Source organism: Leptopilina heterotoma, unplaced genomic scaffold, assembly GCF_015476425.1.
Source record: "Leptopilina heterotoma isolate Lh14 unplaced genomic scaffold, ASM1547642v1 Lhet_123, whole genome shotgun sequence".
In the NCBI taxonomy this organism is placed as follows: domain Eukaryota; kingdom Metazoa; phylum Arthropoda; class Insecta; order Hymenoptera; family Figitidae; genus Leptopilina; species Leptopilina heterotoma.
The window spans coordinates 2,423,631-2,441,490 of record NW_025110842.1 but is presented as its reverse complement, the minus strand read 5'-3'; the positions used below and the strand labels follow the sequence as shown (position 1 = coordinate 2,441,490).

Below are 17,860 nucleotides of genomic sequence, written 5' to 3'. Positions count from 1 at the left end.
TTCTTTTTTCTAAAAATGAAAAAACAGTCCAATTTTCAATTCTTCTTTTTTTTGTAACAAAAAGACAGAAAAAGAATTTTCAATTCTTTTTATTAAAAAAAATCGAATTTTCAATTCTTTTTCTTGAAAAAGAAAAGAAAAAAACGAATTTTCAATTCCTTTTTCTAAAAAAGAAGAAAATGTCGAATTTCCAATATTTTTTATAAAAAAAATTTTAATTTTCAATTATTTTTTTCGAAAGTAGAAAAAATTCGAATTTTCAATTCTTTTTTCGAAAAAAGAAATAATGTCCAATTTTCAATTCCTTTTTGTAAAGTAGAAAAAAATTGGTATTTCTCCAATAGAATTAAAAATTTTCAATTTTTTTTATGCAAAAAAAGTCGAATTTTCAATTCTTATTTTCGAAATTAGAAAAAAAAATGGCGAATTTTCAATTCTTTTTCTTAAAAAAGGAAAAAAAATGAAAAAAATGTGGAATTTTTATTTTTTTTTTATTTGAAAAACGTCGATTTTCCAATTCTTTTTATTGAAAAAGAAAAGAAAAAAAAATTATTATTTAATTCTTCTTTTTTTTTAATAAAAAAATATTGAATTTTAATTTCTTTTTTTCTAAAATTAAAAAAATGTGGAAATTTCAATTATTTCTCAAAAAAAAATGTCGAATTTTTAATTCCTTTTTCTGAAAAACAGGAATTAGTCAATTTTCAATAATTTTTCCTAAAAACGAAAAAGAAATGAAAAATTTTCCATTCTTTTTTCTAAAGTAGAAAAAACGAAGAATTTTCAATTTTTCTATTAAAAAAAGTCGAATTTTCAATTATTTTTTTTTTTGGAAACAAAAAGAAAGAAAACGAATTTTCAATTCTTTTTTTTGAAAAAGAAGAGAAAAAAATGAATTTTCAATTGCTTTTTTTTAAAGAAGAAGAAAATGTCGAATTTTCAATTATTCCTCCAATAGAAAAAATGACGAATTTCCAATTTTTTTTTTTTTTAAATTTGAATTTCCAATTCATTTTTTTTTTAACGAATAGAAAAAAACGAATTTTCAATTCTTTTTTTCGGAAAAAGAAATATTATCGAATTTTCAATTATTTTGTCCCGTATACTTGTTAAATAAAATAAAAATAAAATAAAATTTCTCCAATAGAAAAAATATCGAAATTTTTCAATTCTTTTTTCTAAAAAAGAAAAAATAATCGAATTTTCAGTTCTTTTTTTTCTAAGATAGAATAAAATGTTGCATTTTCAATTATATTTTTCTAAAATTGAAAAAATGTGAAATTTTCAATTCTTTTTTTCTAAAATAGAAAAAATGTCGAATTTTCAATTCTTTTTTGTAAAGAAGAAAAAAGAGTTAAATTTTCCATTTTTTTTTCTAAAATAGAAAAAATTTACGAATTTTCAATTTTTCTTCTTGAAAAAGAAAAACAAATTTCGACTTTTCAATTTATTTCTTTAAAAAAGAAAGAATATGTTGACCTTTAAATTTTTTTTTATTAGGAAAAAATGTCAAATTTTATTATTAATAAAATATTAAATATTAATTATTTTGTTGACAAAATAATAATTTTATTATTATTAATTCATTTGAAAAATAGTAATAATAAAGAGAAAATAATAATAATAATAGTAATAATAAAAATAAAAAAATAAAAATAATAATAATAATAATAATAATAATAAAAATAATAATAGAAATATACAAAAACCGGAAAAATTACATAAACAAAAAAGCCAATATTTGCTAATAGCGTTTTTTAAATAATAATTACGAGTTTAAATACCAAGAGCCTTAAACCAAAGCCAATAATTAAAAAGAAAAAAAAATTGCTAATTTTCTCTTCTTCCCATCATTTGTTTGAAATTTGACTCGATTTTTTTTCATTTTATTAACACTAAACACACGGTATTTAATTGAATTTAATTATTATAATCACACAAATGCTAAAATTTTGCTATTTTTCTCTATAAATTTTTCGTTTTTCTTTAAATGAAAAATTTTTTTTTTCATTCTATTTTTCGAAAAATTAAAATAATTATTATGCAAAAATGAAAATTGAAATTTACAATTTTTATATTCTATATATTTTTTGTTAAATTTTGTACTTTCATTGAATATATTTTCAAAAAATTCATTTAAAGAAAAAGAAAAAAAATAGTTGAATTTTTAATTTTTTTTTCCTGAAATAGAAAAAAATGTTAAATTTTCAATTTATTTTTGTAAATTGAAAGAAAATGTTGAATTTATTTTTCGAATTGAAACAAAAGGAAAATTTTCAATTCTTTTTCTTGAAAACGAAAAAAAATGACGAATTTTCAATTTTCTTTTTGCAAAAAGAAAGTCGAATTTTCAATTCAATTTTTTTTAATAGAGAAAAATGAATTATCAATTCTTTTAGTTTGAAATTGAAAAAAAAGTAAATAACAAAAAGTGAAAATTAAATTCTCTATTTTTAAATAAATTTTTCGTTTTTTTTTATTTGCTTTTGATTTAATTCCAATTATTTTTTAAATTAAATTAGAAAATAAAGAAATATGTAGAAATAAAATTTTTAAATTCGATTTAAAAAAGGGGAAAAAAATGTAGAAATTTCAATTTTTTAACGTGAATTTTTTTTTTTTATTATTGAAATAGAAAAAAGCTGGAAATTAAAATTTCTATTTTAAAATCAAATTTTCTTTTCTTTTATTCAATTTTAATTAATTCGAAAATGAGATACAAATAATTAGAAATTTTAATTCAGTAAATTTCGAGTAATGGATTTTTTATTCAAAAAAAAAAAAGAAAAAAGAATAAAAAATTAAAAATTAAAATTGATATTTTTTACTATAAATTATATTTTTTAATTTGAAATTTCATAATTCTATTTTTAACATTTGAATTCAATTTTAAAAAATCTGTTTCAATTTATTTATTTATTTTAAAAAAAATTCCGTTTTCAAGTAAATTATATTCGAAATTTTAAATCCGGTTTTAGAAAAAACTGGAATTTTTAATTTTTATCAACAGTAGAATTTTATCCAAATCAAGTGGAAGAAAATGAGAAAAATAGAAATTCCCGTTATTCTGAAGTCAATTTTAATTTTTATTTCCTTATATTTTATTTATTTCGTCTTTATTCTTTTTTGTATTTTAGAAGAAAAATATTTTATTTTTGTCATTAAAATACAAACAATATAAAAAATATAAATAATAATAATATTATTATTATCATTATTATCTATATATTATTTTTGTGTTATCAAGAAATTAAAAAAATGAAAATAAAGTCAAAGTTCAAATTAATAAATTGAAAAATATTTTTCAAATTCATCAAAAAAAAAAAAGTTTTGAAGAAAATTGAATTTTCAAAACAGAAAAAAAAAATCTAATAATTAAATTTTCCGTTTATTTGAAAATAGATTTTTAATTTTCACTTTTTTCAAGTATAAAAAAAAGAAACTGTCAATAAAAGAAAAAAATGTTTTGTGAAGAATTTTTTTTTTCTTTATTTCTCTCTAAAAAAAATGATGGAAATAACGTCGAGTAAAAACGAAAATATATTTTTAAGTATTTAATATTGAGAGATGAAGTGAAGACTTTGGGGAGTGGTCATTGAGATTTAAAAACATCCGTTACTCACATATATTCGAGAGCTGGAAATTCTGACGTAAGAAAAATCGTGTGTGAGACAAGAATTGCGTGACATTTATTTTTTCCTTTTTTTCTAAGATAGTAATTTATTTTTAAGTTACATATATATTTCAAAGCATGTTCTTACAATTTTTTCTTCAATTTTTTTTTCGTTTTCGTTTTTTTTTTTTTTTGACGAAGAATTATGTAATTTTTGTAATTTATTTCGAATTTTCTATTTTTAATCTACTTTGCAAAGATTTATAATACTTATTTTTTTTTCTACTGCGCTATTTTACAGTTTTATTATTAAATAATAATCGTCATCGCACATTGAGAGAGAAACATAATTGTAATTAATTGATAAACGATTTGTTCGAAAGAAAAAAAAAAAAGAGAGAAAAAATTACGAGAATGAAAAATTTTTGTTTTGAAGGGACAATTTATTTTCGAATGCGTCTGTGTATGAATGAGTAAGAAAAGAGGAAATAAATATTTTCGATTGTTGAATAATTTTGGGGAAACAAATTGGAAAAAGAATTTGGAAAAAAAGTGAAAAAAAATTGTCTTCGATGAAATTATGCAATTTTTTTTCAAATGAATATTAATTATTCTGTTATTTTTGTTTGAATAAGAAAAATTTTTTTTTTGTGAATAATACTTTAAATAATGTTTAATAATACTTTTAAATAATTGAAAATAATGGAAAATAAAGTAATTTCAATTATTTTATAATTGATTTATTATTTTAATAATTGAAATTAAATAAAAGTAATTAAATTTAAAGTCATTTCAATTATTTTTTTTTTTTGAAAATAATTGAGAATAAATGCAAATAATTGAAAATAATTGAAAATAGAGGAAAATAATTGAAAATAAATGAAAATAATTGAAAATAGAAGAAAATAATTGAAATTAATTTAAATTTCAATTATTTTAGAATTGATTTATTATTTTAATAATTGAAATTAAAGTAATTTCAATTATTTTCATTTATTGAAAATGAAGGATAATAATTGAAAATAAATGAAAGTAATTGAAAATAAATCATAATAATTGAAAATAAAGAAAGATAATTGAAAATAAATGAAAATAATAGAAAATAAAGTAATTTCAATTATTTTATAATTGATTTATTATTTTAATAATTGAAATTAAAGTCATTTCAATTATTTGTTTCTATTGAAAATAATTGAAAATATAAATGAAAATAAATCAGAATAATTGAAAATAATTGAAAATAGAGAAAAATAATTGAAAAAAATGAAAATAATTGATAATAAAGAAAAATGATGGATTTAAATAGAAAATAATTTTAAATAATTGAAAATAAATTACAATAATTGAAAATAGAGGAAAATAATTGAAAAAAATGAAAATAATTGATAATAAAGAAAAATGAAGGATTAAAATTAAATTTTTTTTTAAATAATTGAAAATAATTTTATAATAATTTAGAAGAAAAAAATTCATAAGTGTTTTTAGAAGAAAAAGTTTCGATATTAATTAGCGAATTGAAAAATTTTCAGCGCAACTTATATAAAGTAGCTAATCCAGTTCTTTTTCTTATCTAAATGCTCCGACAATTCAAGTTTGCATAAAAAAATTATTATGCAAACTTTGTCTCTGATAACATTATTAAAAGTTATATTTTCATAAAAAAAAAATTATTTCGCGAGGAAGAAAAAGTTATTTTCACTTTTTCTTTATTTCCAATTATCAAATAATGATTTTTATTTAAAAAAAAAAATAAAAGAAGAAGAAGAAGGCAGTTTATAAAAAAGAAGTGCGAAAAATAATTTTATAGAGAAAGAAATAGAAAACAATTTATTTACCAAGAAAATAAATTTATTGACAAAGAAATGGAAAATAATTGATAAAAAGGAAACAAAAAATAATTTATAAAAAAAGAAGCAGAAAATAATTTATTAACAAGAAATGCAGGAGAATTTTATAAAATAAAAATGGAAAAATATTTTACTAATAAATAGAAATGAAAAATAAATTATCACAAAACGAAAAGTTAAAAATAATTTGTCCAAAAAAGGAATTGAAAATAGTTTACAATAAAAATATAATTGGAAAATAATTTATAAACAAGAAATGGAAAATAATTCATGAAAACGAAATGAAAAATAATTTCTTAAATAAAAGTGGAATAAAAATTGATAAACATGAAGGAAAGGAAATTTTTTTTTTTTTAAATAAAATAATAATTTAGTAGGGAAAAAGAAAATTTTTTTTTTAAATAAAATATTCTTTCTGTTCTAAATGTTTAAAAGAAAATTGAAATGATTTTTCAAAAAATGGAAAATAATTTGGAAAATAAAAATGAAGATTTTTTATTACTAAGAACTTTTTAAGAAATTTTTAAGAAAATAAAAATGGAAAAAGTTTATAAATAAAGAAGAAAAGGAAAAGAAATTTAGAAAGTAAAAATGGAAAAATAATTTAAACCGAAAAAAAGGAAAAGAAATGAAAAAAAATAGAAAAGCAATTTACTAAAAAAAGAAAATGGAAAATTGGAAACAAAAATAGAAAATCATTTTACAAGAAAAAGTGGAAAAATAGAATTTTATTTTAAAAAATTAGAATTTAATTAAAATTAGAAAAAGAAATTTACTACAAAAAAAAATGTATTTAAAATTTTCCCGGAATTCAATTGGTTTTTTTTCCATATTTTTCTTATTTTTATTGTTTCCTTTTTTTAATTTTTATTTTTTCCCTTTTTTTTCTTATTTTTTTACTTTTTTAATTTTAATTTTTTCGTTTTTTTTTAATTTTAATTTTTTTTTCATTTTCATTTTTTCTTTTTTCATTTCTTTTCCTTTTTTCCGATTTTTTTTTCTCTAAAAACTGTTAAATTGAAAATACTCGAAAATTTTACCTTTTAAAATTGAGGTTTGAAGTTCATCAGAAAGTAGAAAGTGAAAGAGAAGGAGAAGAGAGAGAGAGAGAGAGAGAAAGGCGAAAGAATGAGAGAGAGAGAGAGAGGAAAATATTTTCCCTTCATAACTCGAATACGATTTTCCAATTCGAAACCAATTTTACATTTTAATTATACTATATTCACAAAATAATAATTTTTTTTTATCATGAACTTTTTTCTTTTATTTTTACAATACTTTTTTTTATTTACAATAATTTATCTTGTTTTAAACAAGAGTGATAATAAAATACCGCAAATATTTCAATTAGTATTTTTTTTTTTTGTTATGTATATAATTATTATAAATATTTCTATAATTATAAATATCTTCCATCAGTATAATAATGTTTTTTTTTCATTTTTTTTTTCAAAAAATAATTTTTTTTTTCGCGAACTCATTGAATGACAAAATGAAAAAAGAAAACTAAATATCTGTATGTTTAAAGTAGACGCACTTTGAGGCATAGTTCAATTTTTTTCAAGTAAAAATTAAATACATCAAAATTTATTCAGAATAAATTGTAAAGTTCTAGGTCACGTTAAAAAAACAAAAAGTAAAGAAAATCTTTTCAACTTATTCAAAGAATTTTTTTTTTCCTCTTTTTGAAACGAAATATTTATTAATTATTCTGCGTCTTATTTCTGTTTGAATAGTAACAATTTTTTTTTTATTTTACAAACTAATTTTTATTTCTTTATTTATTCGTATAAACGAATTATTAAAAAATTGTAAATGAATTTTCAATTAATGGTTCAATTAATTAATTTTTAAATTAATTTTCAATTATTGAAAAAAATTAATAATAAAAATTATTGAAAAAAATTTATAACAATAGGTATTATTTATTTATTTATTATAATAATAATTGTTTAATGTAATAATTATTTTGTACATTTTTTTGTAATTATTATTATTATTATTATTATTATTATTATTATTATTATTATTATTATTATTATTATTATTATTATTATTGTCACTATCACTATTTTTATTAATATAATTTTTGTTGTAATTATTATGTTTTTTTATTTCTATTTTTAATTGTTAATAATTTTTGTAAGGCAGTTTATTTATTTACATGAGTTTCAGATGGTGGAAAAATAAATAAATAGAATAAAAAATAAAATATTATTATTTAAATAAATAAATAATGAAAAAAATAATTTTCTTCTATTGAAATGTTAAAATAAAAATAGAAAAAAACTATTATTTGAATATTATTGAAAAAAGTACAATAATATTTAAAAAAAAAAAAAAAAAAAAAGGCAGAGAAAAAAATAAAATCGAAATTGTTATTATAAACAGAAATAAAACAAAATGTAGGTGGTAAATTTAATTTTAACTGTAAAAAGATGGAAAAAATAGAAGAAATCGAAAAAATTGGAAAAAATTGAAAAAGTCGAAGAAAGCGAAAAAATTGGAAAAAAGGGAAAAAGTGGAAAAAAATGGAAAAAATTTAATAAGTTTGAAAAAGGGGAGAAAATTGAAAAAGGGGAAAAAAATTGAAAAAGTGGAAAAAATTGAATAAGTTTGAAAAAATATTGAAAAAGGGGAAAAAAAATGGAATAAATTTGAAAAAAATATTGAAAAAAGGGTAAAAAAAATTCAAAAGAGTTGAAAATATTGCAAAAAAGAAAAAAAATCGAAAAATGATGAAATAATGTTCTTTTTTTTTATTAATTAATATTGGGAGAGTGTGAATTGTAATGATATCATTATAATATCCGACCAAAAGTCAAAGTTACATTATAAGGAAGAGCTTGAGGTTTATATGATAGATAGGAAATATTGTAATTAGTATTCGAGTTTGTTCTTTACGTTGCGTTTGCGTTTGCGTTGTGAATGTGTTTTGACTCGCGCAAAGTAAAAGTCGATGGCCCATATATTTATATATTTTATATTTTACCAGAAGCGAGAATGCGAGAATTTTTTTTCACTAAATGCATTTTTAATTAACGAAAACAGAAAAAGAAAAAGAATTACCGAAAATTATATGAATTTTCGAGAAGAAAAAAAAAATTATTTGCAAAAAGAAAAAAAATAACGCATTATCTAGTGATTTAAAGAGGAATTATTTTTCTCTAAATTAAAAAAAAGTGCATTTTATTTAATTAAAAAAAAAAAATAATTTTATTTAATAATTAAGCAAATGCATTTTAATTACTTCGAAAAAAAATTGTATTCAACAATTAATTTTTGAACGAATTTATTTTTATTAGAGAAATTTTTTTTTTAAATTAAAAAGAATTTATTTTAATTAATTGAAAAAAAATCATTTTAATTAATTGAAAAAAAATCATTTTAATTAATTGAGAAAATGCATTTTAATTATTTTGAAAAAATGCATTTTTAGTTATTTTTTTGAAAGAATGCATTTTTATCAGAGAAAAATTATTTTTCGTTAAATTAAAAAAAAGTATTTTTATAATAATTGAAAAAAATCATTTTAATTAATTAAGAAAATGCATTTTTATTATTTTGAAAAAAAAATTGCATTTTCAATTAATTTCGAAAAATGCATTTTAAAAATACTTTGAAAAAACGAAAAAATTACTTTTAAAAAAAATTGCATTTAAATTAATTTTGAAAAAATGCATTTTAATTGATTTCGTAGAGAAATTAATTAGTCTGAAAAAAAGCATTTTAAATTTTAATTGATTAATAGGCAAAAAAAATAATAATGAATTTTCACAATTCGTTTATAAACATGCATTTTGGAAAATTCATTTAATTTTGTGAAGTACAAGAAAAAGTATTTTTTTTTTTGACAATCTTTAGTTTTATTTTTTTTTTCTTTGAAAATTAATAATAAAGAGAAGAGCAGGAAAGAAAAATATTTTTGTCGAAATTTCTACTGTATAAATAATAATAATTCAATTTAATTTCAATTTTAATTCAATTATCGATTTTGATTCGAAGTAATAATTATTATTAATTAGTATTATATTAATTAATATTTCTGTTCAATTACTAAATTAACTGATTATTTATATTTAATTATTGTTAGTAACGAAAATTTGTATTTAATTTTTTTATTAACGAATATTTGTTTCTAAATTATAATTCTAATTAATAATAACTATTTAAGTCGGAAATTTATTCGAATAAGTATGAAATTCGCCATTTTTTCCCAAAAGAAAAAAGTTTCGTAAAAAAGTTTTTGATAAATTTAATTTATTTACAAAAAGATAAAGATAAATATTTATTTTATTGTAAAATTCAGCAAAATTTACAGTTTTGAAAAAAAAAAATTTTAATAAATTTTATTTATTTACAAAAGAGAAATTTTATTTATTTACAAAAAAGAACTTTTATTTATTTGCAAGAAGATAAAAACAAATATTTATTTATTTTATTGTTAAAAATAAGTAAAATTTAACAGTTTTGAAAAAAAAGTTTTGATAAACTTTTTTTATATACAAAAAAGAAATTTATTTACAAATAATAAAATTTTACGAATAAATATTAAATTAAATAAATTTTATTTATTTAAAAAAAAAGAAATTGGATTTATTTACAAAAAATCAATGAAGATTTATAAATAAATAAATAAATAAAAAATTACTTTACAAAATACAAATAAATATTTGTATTAAAGAAAGAAATAAATAAAAAATTACTTTGCAAAATACAAATAAATATTTGTAAAGAAAGAAATAAATAAAAAATTACTTTGCAAAAGACAAATAAATATTTGTAAAGAAAGAAATGAATAAAAAATTACTTTGCAAAAAATAAATAATAATATTCGTAAATAAATAAATAAAAAATTATTTTGCAAATAATAAGTAAATATTTATTTACAAAAAAATAAATAAAAATTTTTTTTGTAAGAAATAAATAAAAATTTCTTTTGAAAAAAATAAGTAAACATTTATTTAGAAAAAAATAAATAAAAATTTACTTACAACAATGTAAATAAATATTTATCTGCAAAATAATTTAATAAAAAAAAATGTAAATAAATATAACTAAGCATAAATATAAAAAATAATTAAAAATTTATTTACGAAAACAAAATAATTATTAAAAATTCCAATTTTGTTCCCCATGAAATTTACTGAAAGAAAAATTGAGTTTTATTAAAAGTATTTTTTCTTTTTCAAATAAATTAATTATTTCCGAATCAATTAATCATAATATTTGTGTGTATATAAAAAATATTTTTCTTCTCCTTTAAAGTGATTTATTGCCCATGTTTACATCAGTTTCTAATTAGATTGTCAAAAAAAAAAAAAAAAAAACAGAAAAAGAGAATTACAACACATATTTACATAATTATGTCATAAATAGGTGGTGATATTTTATTATTGAAAAAAAACGAATTTTTTTTTCTATTTTATAAGCTTACGCACACTCTTCGTTATTTATTATATTTGCAACAATAAAAAAAAAAAATGTGTGGGTTATATTGTTAAAGGTGTATTCTCTTATTAAAATAAAAAAAAATGCCAGTACATTTATTTGAAAAATAAATAAAATAATGAGAAAAAAAAAACATTTCTACGTTACGATAAATAATTGCATATCGTTTACGTCGAAAATTATTATTATAATAATAACAATAACAACAATGATGTTTTATTCTTTTATATACAAATAAATAATTATAGAAAAAATAAAAAAAAGTGTGCAGAAAAATAAATGTTTTATTCTTTTTATAATTTTGGTTTTTGAAAAGAAAAAAAAAATTTTTTTTCGACTCCTTTCATTTATTTTCGAAAAGAGAAAAAATTGTTTTCGTAAATTTTCGAAAAGAAACTAAATTTTTTTACGCTTTTTATTAAATTTCAGATAGAAAACAAAATTTTTATTAGTTTTCGAAAAGAGAAAAAAAAATTGTTTTAAGCTTTTTATTTGTTTACGAAAATAGAAGAAAATTTTTTAATTCTTTTATTAATTTTCGAAAAGAAAAAAAAAATAATTTTTACGCCATTTATTAGTTTTTGCAAAAAGAGAAAAAAAAATTGTTTTTTAAGCTTTTTGTCAGATTCGAAAAGAAAAAAAAATATAATTTTACGTCTTTTGTTAAGTTTTTGAAAGGAAAAAAAAATTTTTTTTTTTAACATTAAATTTTTTCTACTCTAATTAAAATTCTACGACTTTACAAAATATTAACGTCGATCATTTGAAACTTAAAGAAAAAAAAATACAAATCCGACTAAATTAAGTATTAATGGAAAATACGTGTTTTTAAATGGAACTATTTTAAATATTTGACAGAATTTTTTGTTTCATTTCACAAAAAAATGTATTAGGTTAAAAATATGGATTTTTTTCCAATGATTTATGGGTAAATATTTTTTTTCTCTTTTCCAATTATTAAAGCAAAAAAAAAAAAAAAAAATAACGAAGAATTTAAAAAGCATTAATTATTAGATCAAAAGTAGCTACTAGTTCACTTTGTATTTTTCCATTTATTCTTAAGAAAATAAATCATTTTAATTCAAACTTTATTTGCATATTCGACAATTTTATGATCGAAAGAAAAAAATTAAACAAAAAGAAGAAATAATTCCTAATAATAAACACGAAATTGACTAGTTTAGTTTTTTCAATAAATTATTATAAATAATAATAATAAAAATGAAATAAATAAAAAGTAAATAATACAAATATTAATAATGATAAAATTAAATAAATAAAAGATAAATAATAAAATTAAATATAAATAAAAAAGATGAAAAATATAAATTTTATTTTTAATTTGGAAATAAATAAAAAAAATAAAATTCTTAAATATAAAACAAACGCAAAAACAAAAATTATTTGCAAAAAATTCAAAATATATTATAAAATTAAATTAGAAAGAAAAAAAATTTTCTAAATTATATTTGTAGAAAATTTTCTCGAATGACTTCTTTTTATTTCTTTTTCTTCTTTTTTTCTCTACTTTTGTTGTCATTATCTTATCGAAATTTACGGTATCTACAATGAATAATTATAAATAACGTTTAAAATTTTTTAAACTTCATTCATTTCAAAATATATAAATATTGTAAATTATGGAAATTTTTTAAACAAACTTTGTAGAAAAAAATTTAAATAACGATATTTCAATGTGTCTTGAAAAAGTCACAATGTATAAAAAAAAAATTTGAAACAAAAAAGAAAAATGCTATTAACACATTGACTGTGAAAAATAAATTTTCTCTTTTTTTCAAAAAAGTGAATAATATAATTATTGACAATGTATAAACATAAAAAAAAATAGAAATTCAATTTCGAACGTTTTGAAATAAAATTTTTCAAGCGAATTCAATTTTCTAAAATAATAAAATTCCCCAAAAGTATTCAATTTTTAAAAATAATAAAATTCTCCGAAAATATTCAATTATTTTCGATACATTAATTTTAATCTAATTTTCAAATTATATTTTTGAAATTTTTTAAAAATAATTGAATTTCTCGAAATATTTCAATTATTTTCAAAAATAGAAATAAAATTCTTTGCAGCAATTGAATTATTTTCAAAAAACAAATTTTAATCTAATTTTCAAATTATATTTTTGAAATTTTTTAAAAATAATTGAATTTCTCGAAATATTTCAATTATTTCTAAAAATAAAAATAAAATTCTTTTGCAGGAATTCTATTATTTTCAAAACAAATTTTAATCTAATTTTCAAATTCTACTTTCAAAAATTCTTTTTAAATAATTGAATTTCTCGAAATATTTCAATTATATTTTCATAAATAATAAAATTCTTCAAAGGAATTCAATTATTTTCAAAACTTTCCATTAAAATCCTTGATGAGAATTCAATTATTTTCAGAAATAATAATATTCTTCGGAGGAATTCAATTATTTTTGAAAAATAATAAATTTCTACCCAAGAATTCAATATTATTTTCACAAATTCTAATAAAATTCTTCAAAAGAATTAAATTATTTTTAATACAATTTTAAATTTTAATAAAATTTATTGGAAGAATTAAAATATTTTTTATATTTTAATACAATTTGTTTAAAGAATTTGATTTCTTTTAAAACAATTTTAATTAAATTTCTAGAAAAAATTTAATTACGCTTTAAAGAAAATAATAAAATTATTCGCAGAAATTTGCAATTATTGTTTTAAAAACTTCAATCAAAATTCGTCGAAGCAATTCAATTATTTTCAAAATTTTTGACAATAAAAATTCCAATAAAATTCTTCAGAAGAATTTAATTAATTTCAAAAATTCTAGTAAAATTCTTCAAAAGAATTTAATTAATTTCAAAAATTCTAATAAAATTCTTCAAAAGAATTCAATGATTTTTAATTCAATTTAAAATTTCAATAAAAATTCGTAGAAGCAATTCAATTACATATTTTTAAAATTTTTGCTAATATTCTTCCTAAAAATTCAATGTTTTTAAATAATAATAAAATTCTTCGCAGGAATTCATTTATTTTCCATACAAATTTTCAATTAAATTTCACGAAAGAATTCAATAACTTTCAAAATTATTGTTTTATTGAAATTCTTCGAAACAATTTAGGTAATTATTTTTAAAAATTTGATAAAAAAAATTTCTTGAAGAAGAAATTCAATTATTTTCACAAAAAATAAAAATTCTTGACAGGGAAATTTTATGATCCTTAAAATTTTTAATTATTTCAATAGAATTTTAATTTAAAATAATAAAATTCCATAAAAGAATTCAATATTAGTTTCAAAAAGTTTTTTTTATTAAAATTCTTCGAAAAGATTTAATTATTTTTTTTTAATAAAAATTCCTTTAATAAGAAAAAATCAATAATTTTTATAAATAAAATTCTTGATAGAGAAATTTTATTATTTCAATAATTTTTAATTATTTCAAATAGAATTTTTATTAAAAATAATCAAATTCCTTAAAAGAATTTAATTTCATTCAGAAATTTCAATAAAATTCCTTAAAAGAATTCAATATATTTTATAAATAATAATGAAATTCTTCTGAGATGAATAATAATTTCCAAATACGATCAAAAATAATAAATTAATAATTTTTTTCAAATGAAAATTTCGTTGAAAATTCTCGAAAGTTATTCAATTATTTAAAAAATATTGTTATACAATTTTTTCAAAAGAATTGAATTATTTTCTGAAATAATCAAATTCTTCAAGGAAATTCAATTATTTTCAATGCAAACTTAATCGCAGTTGATAACAATTAACAATTTAATTGTATAATTCTATTATACATTTAAATAAAAAGTCCTATAACTTTTTAAGTGATTAAAAATAATTTTGCTAAAACTTATTCTATTAGGATTTTCTTTTTCTTTTTATTAAATGAAACGAAATAAATTTATTAATTATTAATTACTCAAATAAATATTTATTTCTTTCTCTATAGACGGAAATATATAAAATAATCATTATTTATTTTAATATATTCAATTAAGATTCGTAATTAATAAATAAATTAATTTATTTATTCGTAATTAATTCGTTAATTGATTAAAATGACAAAATTCTCTCTTTTTCTCCATAAAAAAAGAACGCGACAAAAAAGAGAAAATCTCTATATACAATATTTCTTATCACAGGGAAAAAGTCTCTTTTCTTTTTTGTAAACTAATATTTATTTTTACAAATAGAGAGAGAGAGAGAGAAAGAGAGTGTAAATGAGGAAAAAGAAAAAAAAAGAAAAAAAAGGAAATTTAAACAACAAATTTTGTAGGAGAAAAAAAATTTGTTAATCTGGCTTTTTTCTCCTCGCTGGATCATTTTCCGTGCCCCAATCTTCGGAAATGTATTTCAATAAATCGGTGAGTCCATCGAATTCAGTACGACTTTGTGGTGGATCATTTTTCGGTATTCTCGGCAATATTGAACCCATTTTATGGCGAAATTCCTCGGCATTCTTTGCGCCCGATAATTTCCAAATGCCATAGAACAATAATCCACAGCCAGTAAAGGCGTAAAGTGTCCCCCATCCTAATGCGCGTAACGCTAGCGATGCACCGCTATCGTGAAGGCCACCCTTCACGCCAACAATTCCTTCTTGAAAATATTTTTGATCTTGCTTACGAACAACGGCCAATGTGCTTCCAAATCCGATGAGAAATGAGAATCCAGTGATTGCGCTCACGAATGCAACGGCTTTTTGTTTTTTTTTTTTTTTTTTTGAAAAAATAAATCAATTTTTTAGTTTTTCGTAAAGAATTCTCAATTTTTGTAAAATATTTTTTTAATTGGTTTTAATTAATTTTTTTTAATTATATTAAATTCAAACAAACATTTTTTTTTGATTTATTTAATTAAATTCAAACAAACATTTTCTGATTTATTTAAAATTAAATTCAAACAAACATTTTTTGATTTATTTAAATTAAACAAAAATATTAAAAATGATTAGATGAACAAAAAAATGTTTTAAATAACGTTTTATTTACGAATTATTGTTACTGTAACTTCTTGAAAATTATTTTCATCATTTCAATTTAATTATATTATTTTTTTAGAATTTCTATCTAAAATTCTTCTTTAAATTTTAATTATTTTTTAATAATATTTTGAAAAAGTTCATCTTTGATAATTTTCAAATTCATTTGTTTATAATTTCAATTATTCGGAAATTCTTCAATTATAAATAAGTATTAGAAAAAAAAATTTTAAATAATTTCAAAAAAAAATTCAATTAAATTACAATTAAACTTTTTCCAAAAAAAATTAATTCTACACAATTGTTAATTAAAAGTATGAAAAAATTCAAATTTTCAAATATTTCAATTTCAAAACCTTTTTAAAATATTCAAATATTTCTAAAAATTCAAACTATGCTTTTAATATTCAATTAATAGATTTCTAAAATTTTAACTAAAATTAATTTTTAAATCAATTTTTATTAGAGAAAATTCTATGAGAATTCAATTATTTAAATACAATTTACAATTAAAATGCAAATAAATAATTTCTTGAATAATTGAACGTTTCTTAAATTGAATTCGCATAAAGAATGTTATCAACAGATTTTTAAATAACTGAATTCTTTTGACGAATTTTAATAAAATTTTCAAGAATAATATTACATTTTTTTATAGGAATTCGATTAAAAATTGTATTAAAAATAATTCGAATTCTGCGATGAGTTTTTATATTATTTATGAAAATAATTGAATTTTTGTCAAAAATTTGAATTTTTCTATATAAATAATTCAATTATCGAAGAACTATTAAAAAATTGTTCGAATTAATTAAATTTTTATTAACAAATTAAATTATTTAATTTAATTTAATTTTTAAATTATTTATTGAAGAATTGAAATATTTTATTGAAATAATTGAATTTTTACTGAAGAATTCAATTTTTCTATTTAAATAATTAAATTTTTAACCAGAAATTGGACTTTTTTGTTTAATTAATTGAATTCTCAAAGAAATTTGGAAAATTGTTCAAAATAATGAAATTTTTCGATGTATTCAATTAAAATAGTTTAAAAAATATTTGAAATGTTCAAAATAATTGAATTTTTCGAGAAATTCAATTGAATTTGTATTAAAATTCCTTTGCTATAATTTTATTAAAAATAATTGAAATTTGGCGATGAATTTTTATAATGAATTATATTAATTACTAATATTTAAAGCAAAAATATGAAAAACTTTTTATAGGTTATATAAAATATAACACTTTCTCGAAAATAAAAATGATATTGACATTAAAAATACATGTCAATAATGAACGTCATATTTAAAATTTAATAAAAATACTTTTTTTCCCAACTCTTTACTTTATTATATTTTAAAAAAAGAACAATATTTTATTTCAAAAAGGAAAAGAAATACTTTTATTTATAGGTTAGGTTCTAATTGCGGAAAATTTGACACTTGATTAATAAACACTGACAAAGTAATGACAGAAATTCACCTTTAAATTTTTCCTTCCTCTTCGTGACATCTTTATTTGTTAATTTATCAACAGTTTGTATATCTGAATTAATATTTGGAATCTTTGGAATTAAAACGTTGGATTCCGAGGACATTTTTTTTTACTTGTGTTCCTTGTGTTTTGTATTTTTCGTCTATAAAGTTACGTAAATTACGTTTCAATCGTTTTGCAAATTTTGGGGAATTTCTCACTTTACGAAAATCACTATTTTTCTAGATCAGAAAATTCCCTAGGATTCGGTGTGGGTGCTCCTTTAAAGTTTTATTCACTATTTTCGTTATTTATCTCTAATTACTCCAATTGTATTTGGAAAACAAATATTCAATTTATTTATTTGCAATTTTATTTCTATTTTTCAATATATTTATTAATAATGACGAAAGAATTTATACTTTGGATAAAAATTGTCCAAAACGAAAAATTCACATTGGAGTGAGAGAGACAGGT

The 17,860-nt window shown here is 17.6% G+C and overlaps 1 protein-coding gene across 1 annotated transcript; it reads right to left on the bottom strand.

Moving 5' to 3' along the window:
- Positions 1–14,932: 14,932 nt before the first annotated feature.
- On the bottom strand, positions 14,933–17,550 carry LOC122512504 (transmembrane protein 242). The gene is made up of 2 exons (XM_043628372.1): positions 17,393–17,550; positions 14,933–15,624 (listed from the first exon to the last, which is right to left on the bottom strand). Exons 1-2 carry the CDS (start codon positions 17,505–17,507, stop codon positions 15,218–15,220), a joined length of 522 nt encoding a protein of 173 aa, XP_043484307.1. The 5' UTR covers positions 17,508–17,550; the 3' UTR covers positions 14,933–15,217.
- Positions 17,551–17,860: the final 310 nt, after the last annotated feature.

What these genes read in the sequence shown, in the direction of transcription:
- LOC122512504 (XM_043628372.1), bottom strand. Translation starts at nt 17,507, where the DNA reads ATGTCCTCGGAATCCAACGTTTTAATTCCAAAGATTCCAAATATTAAT. An exon ending in GAGGAAGGAAAAATTTAAAG is followed by an intron (nt 15,625 to 17,392) that starts GTGAATTTCTGT and finishes AAAAACAAAAAG; the next exon opens with CCGTTGCATTCGTGAGCGCA.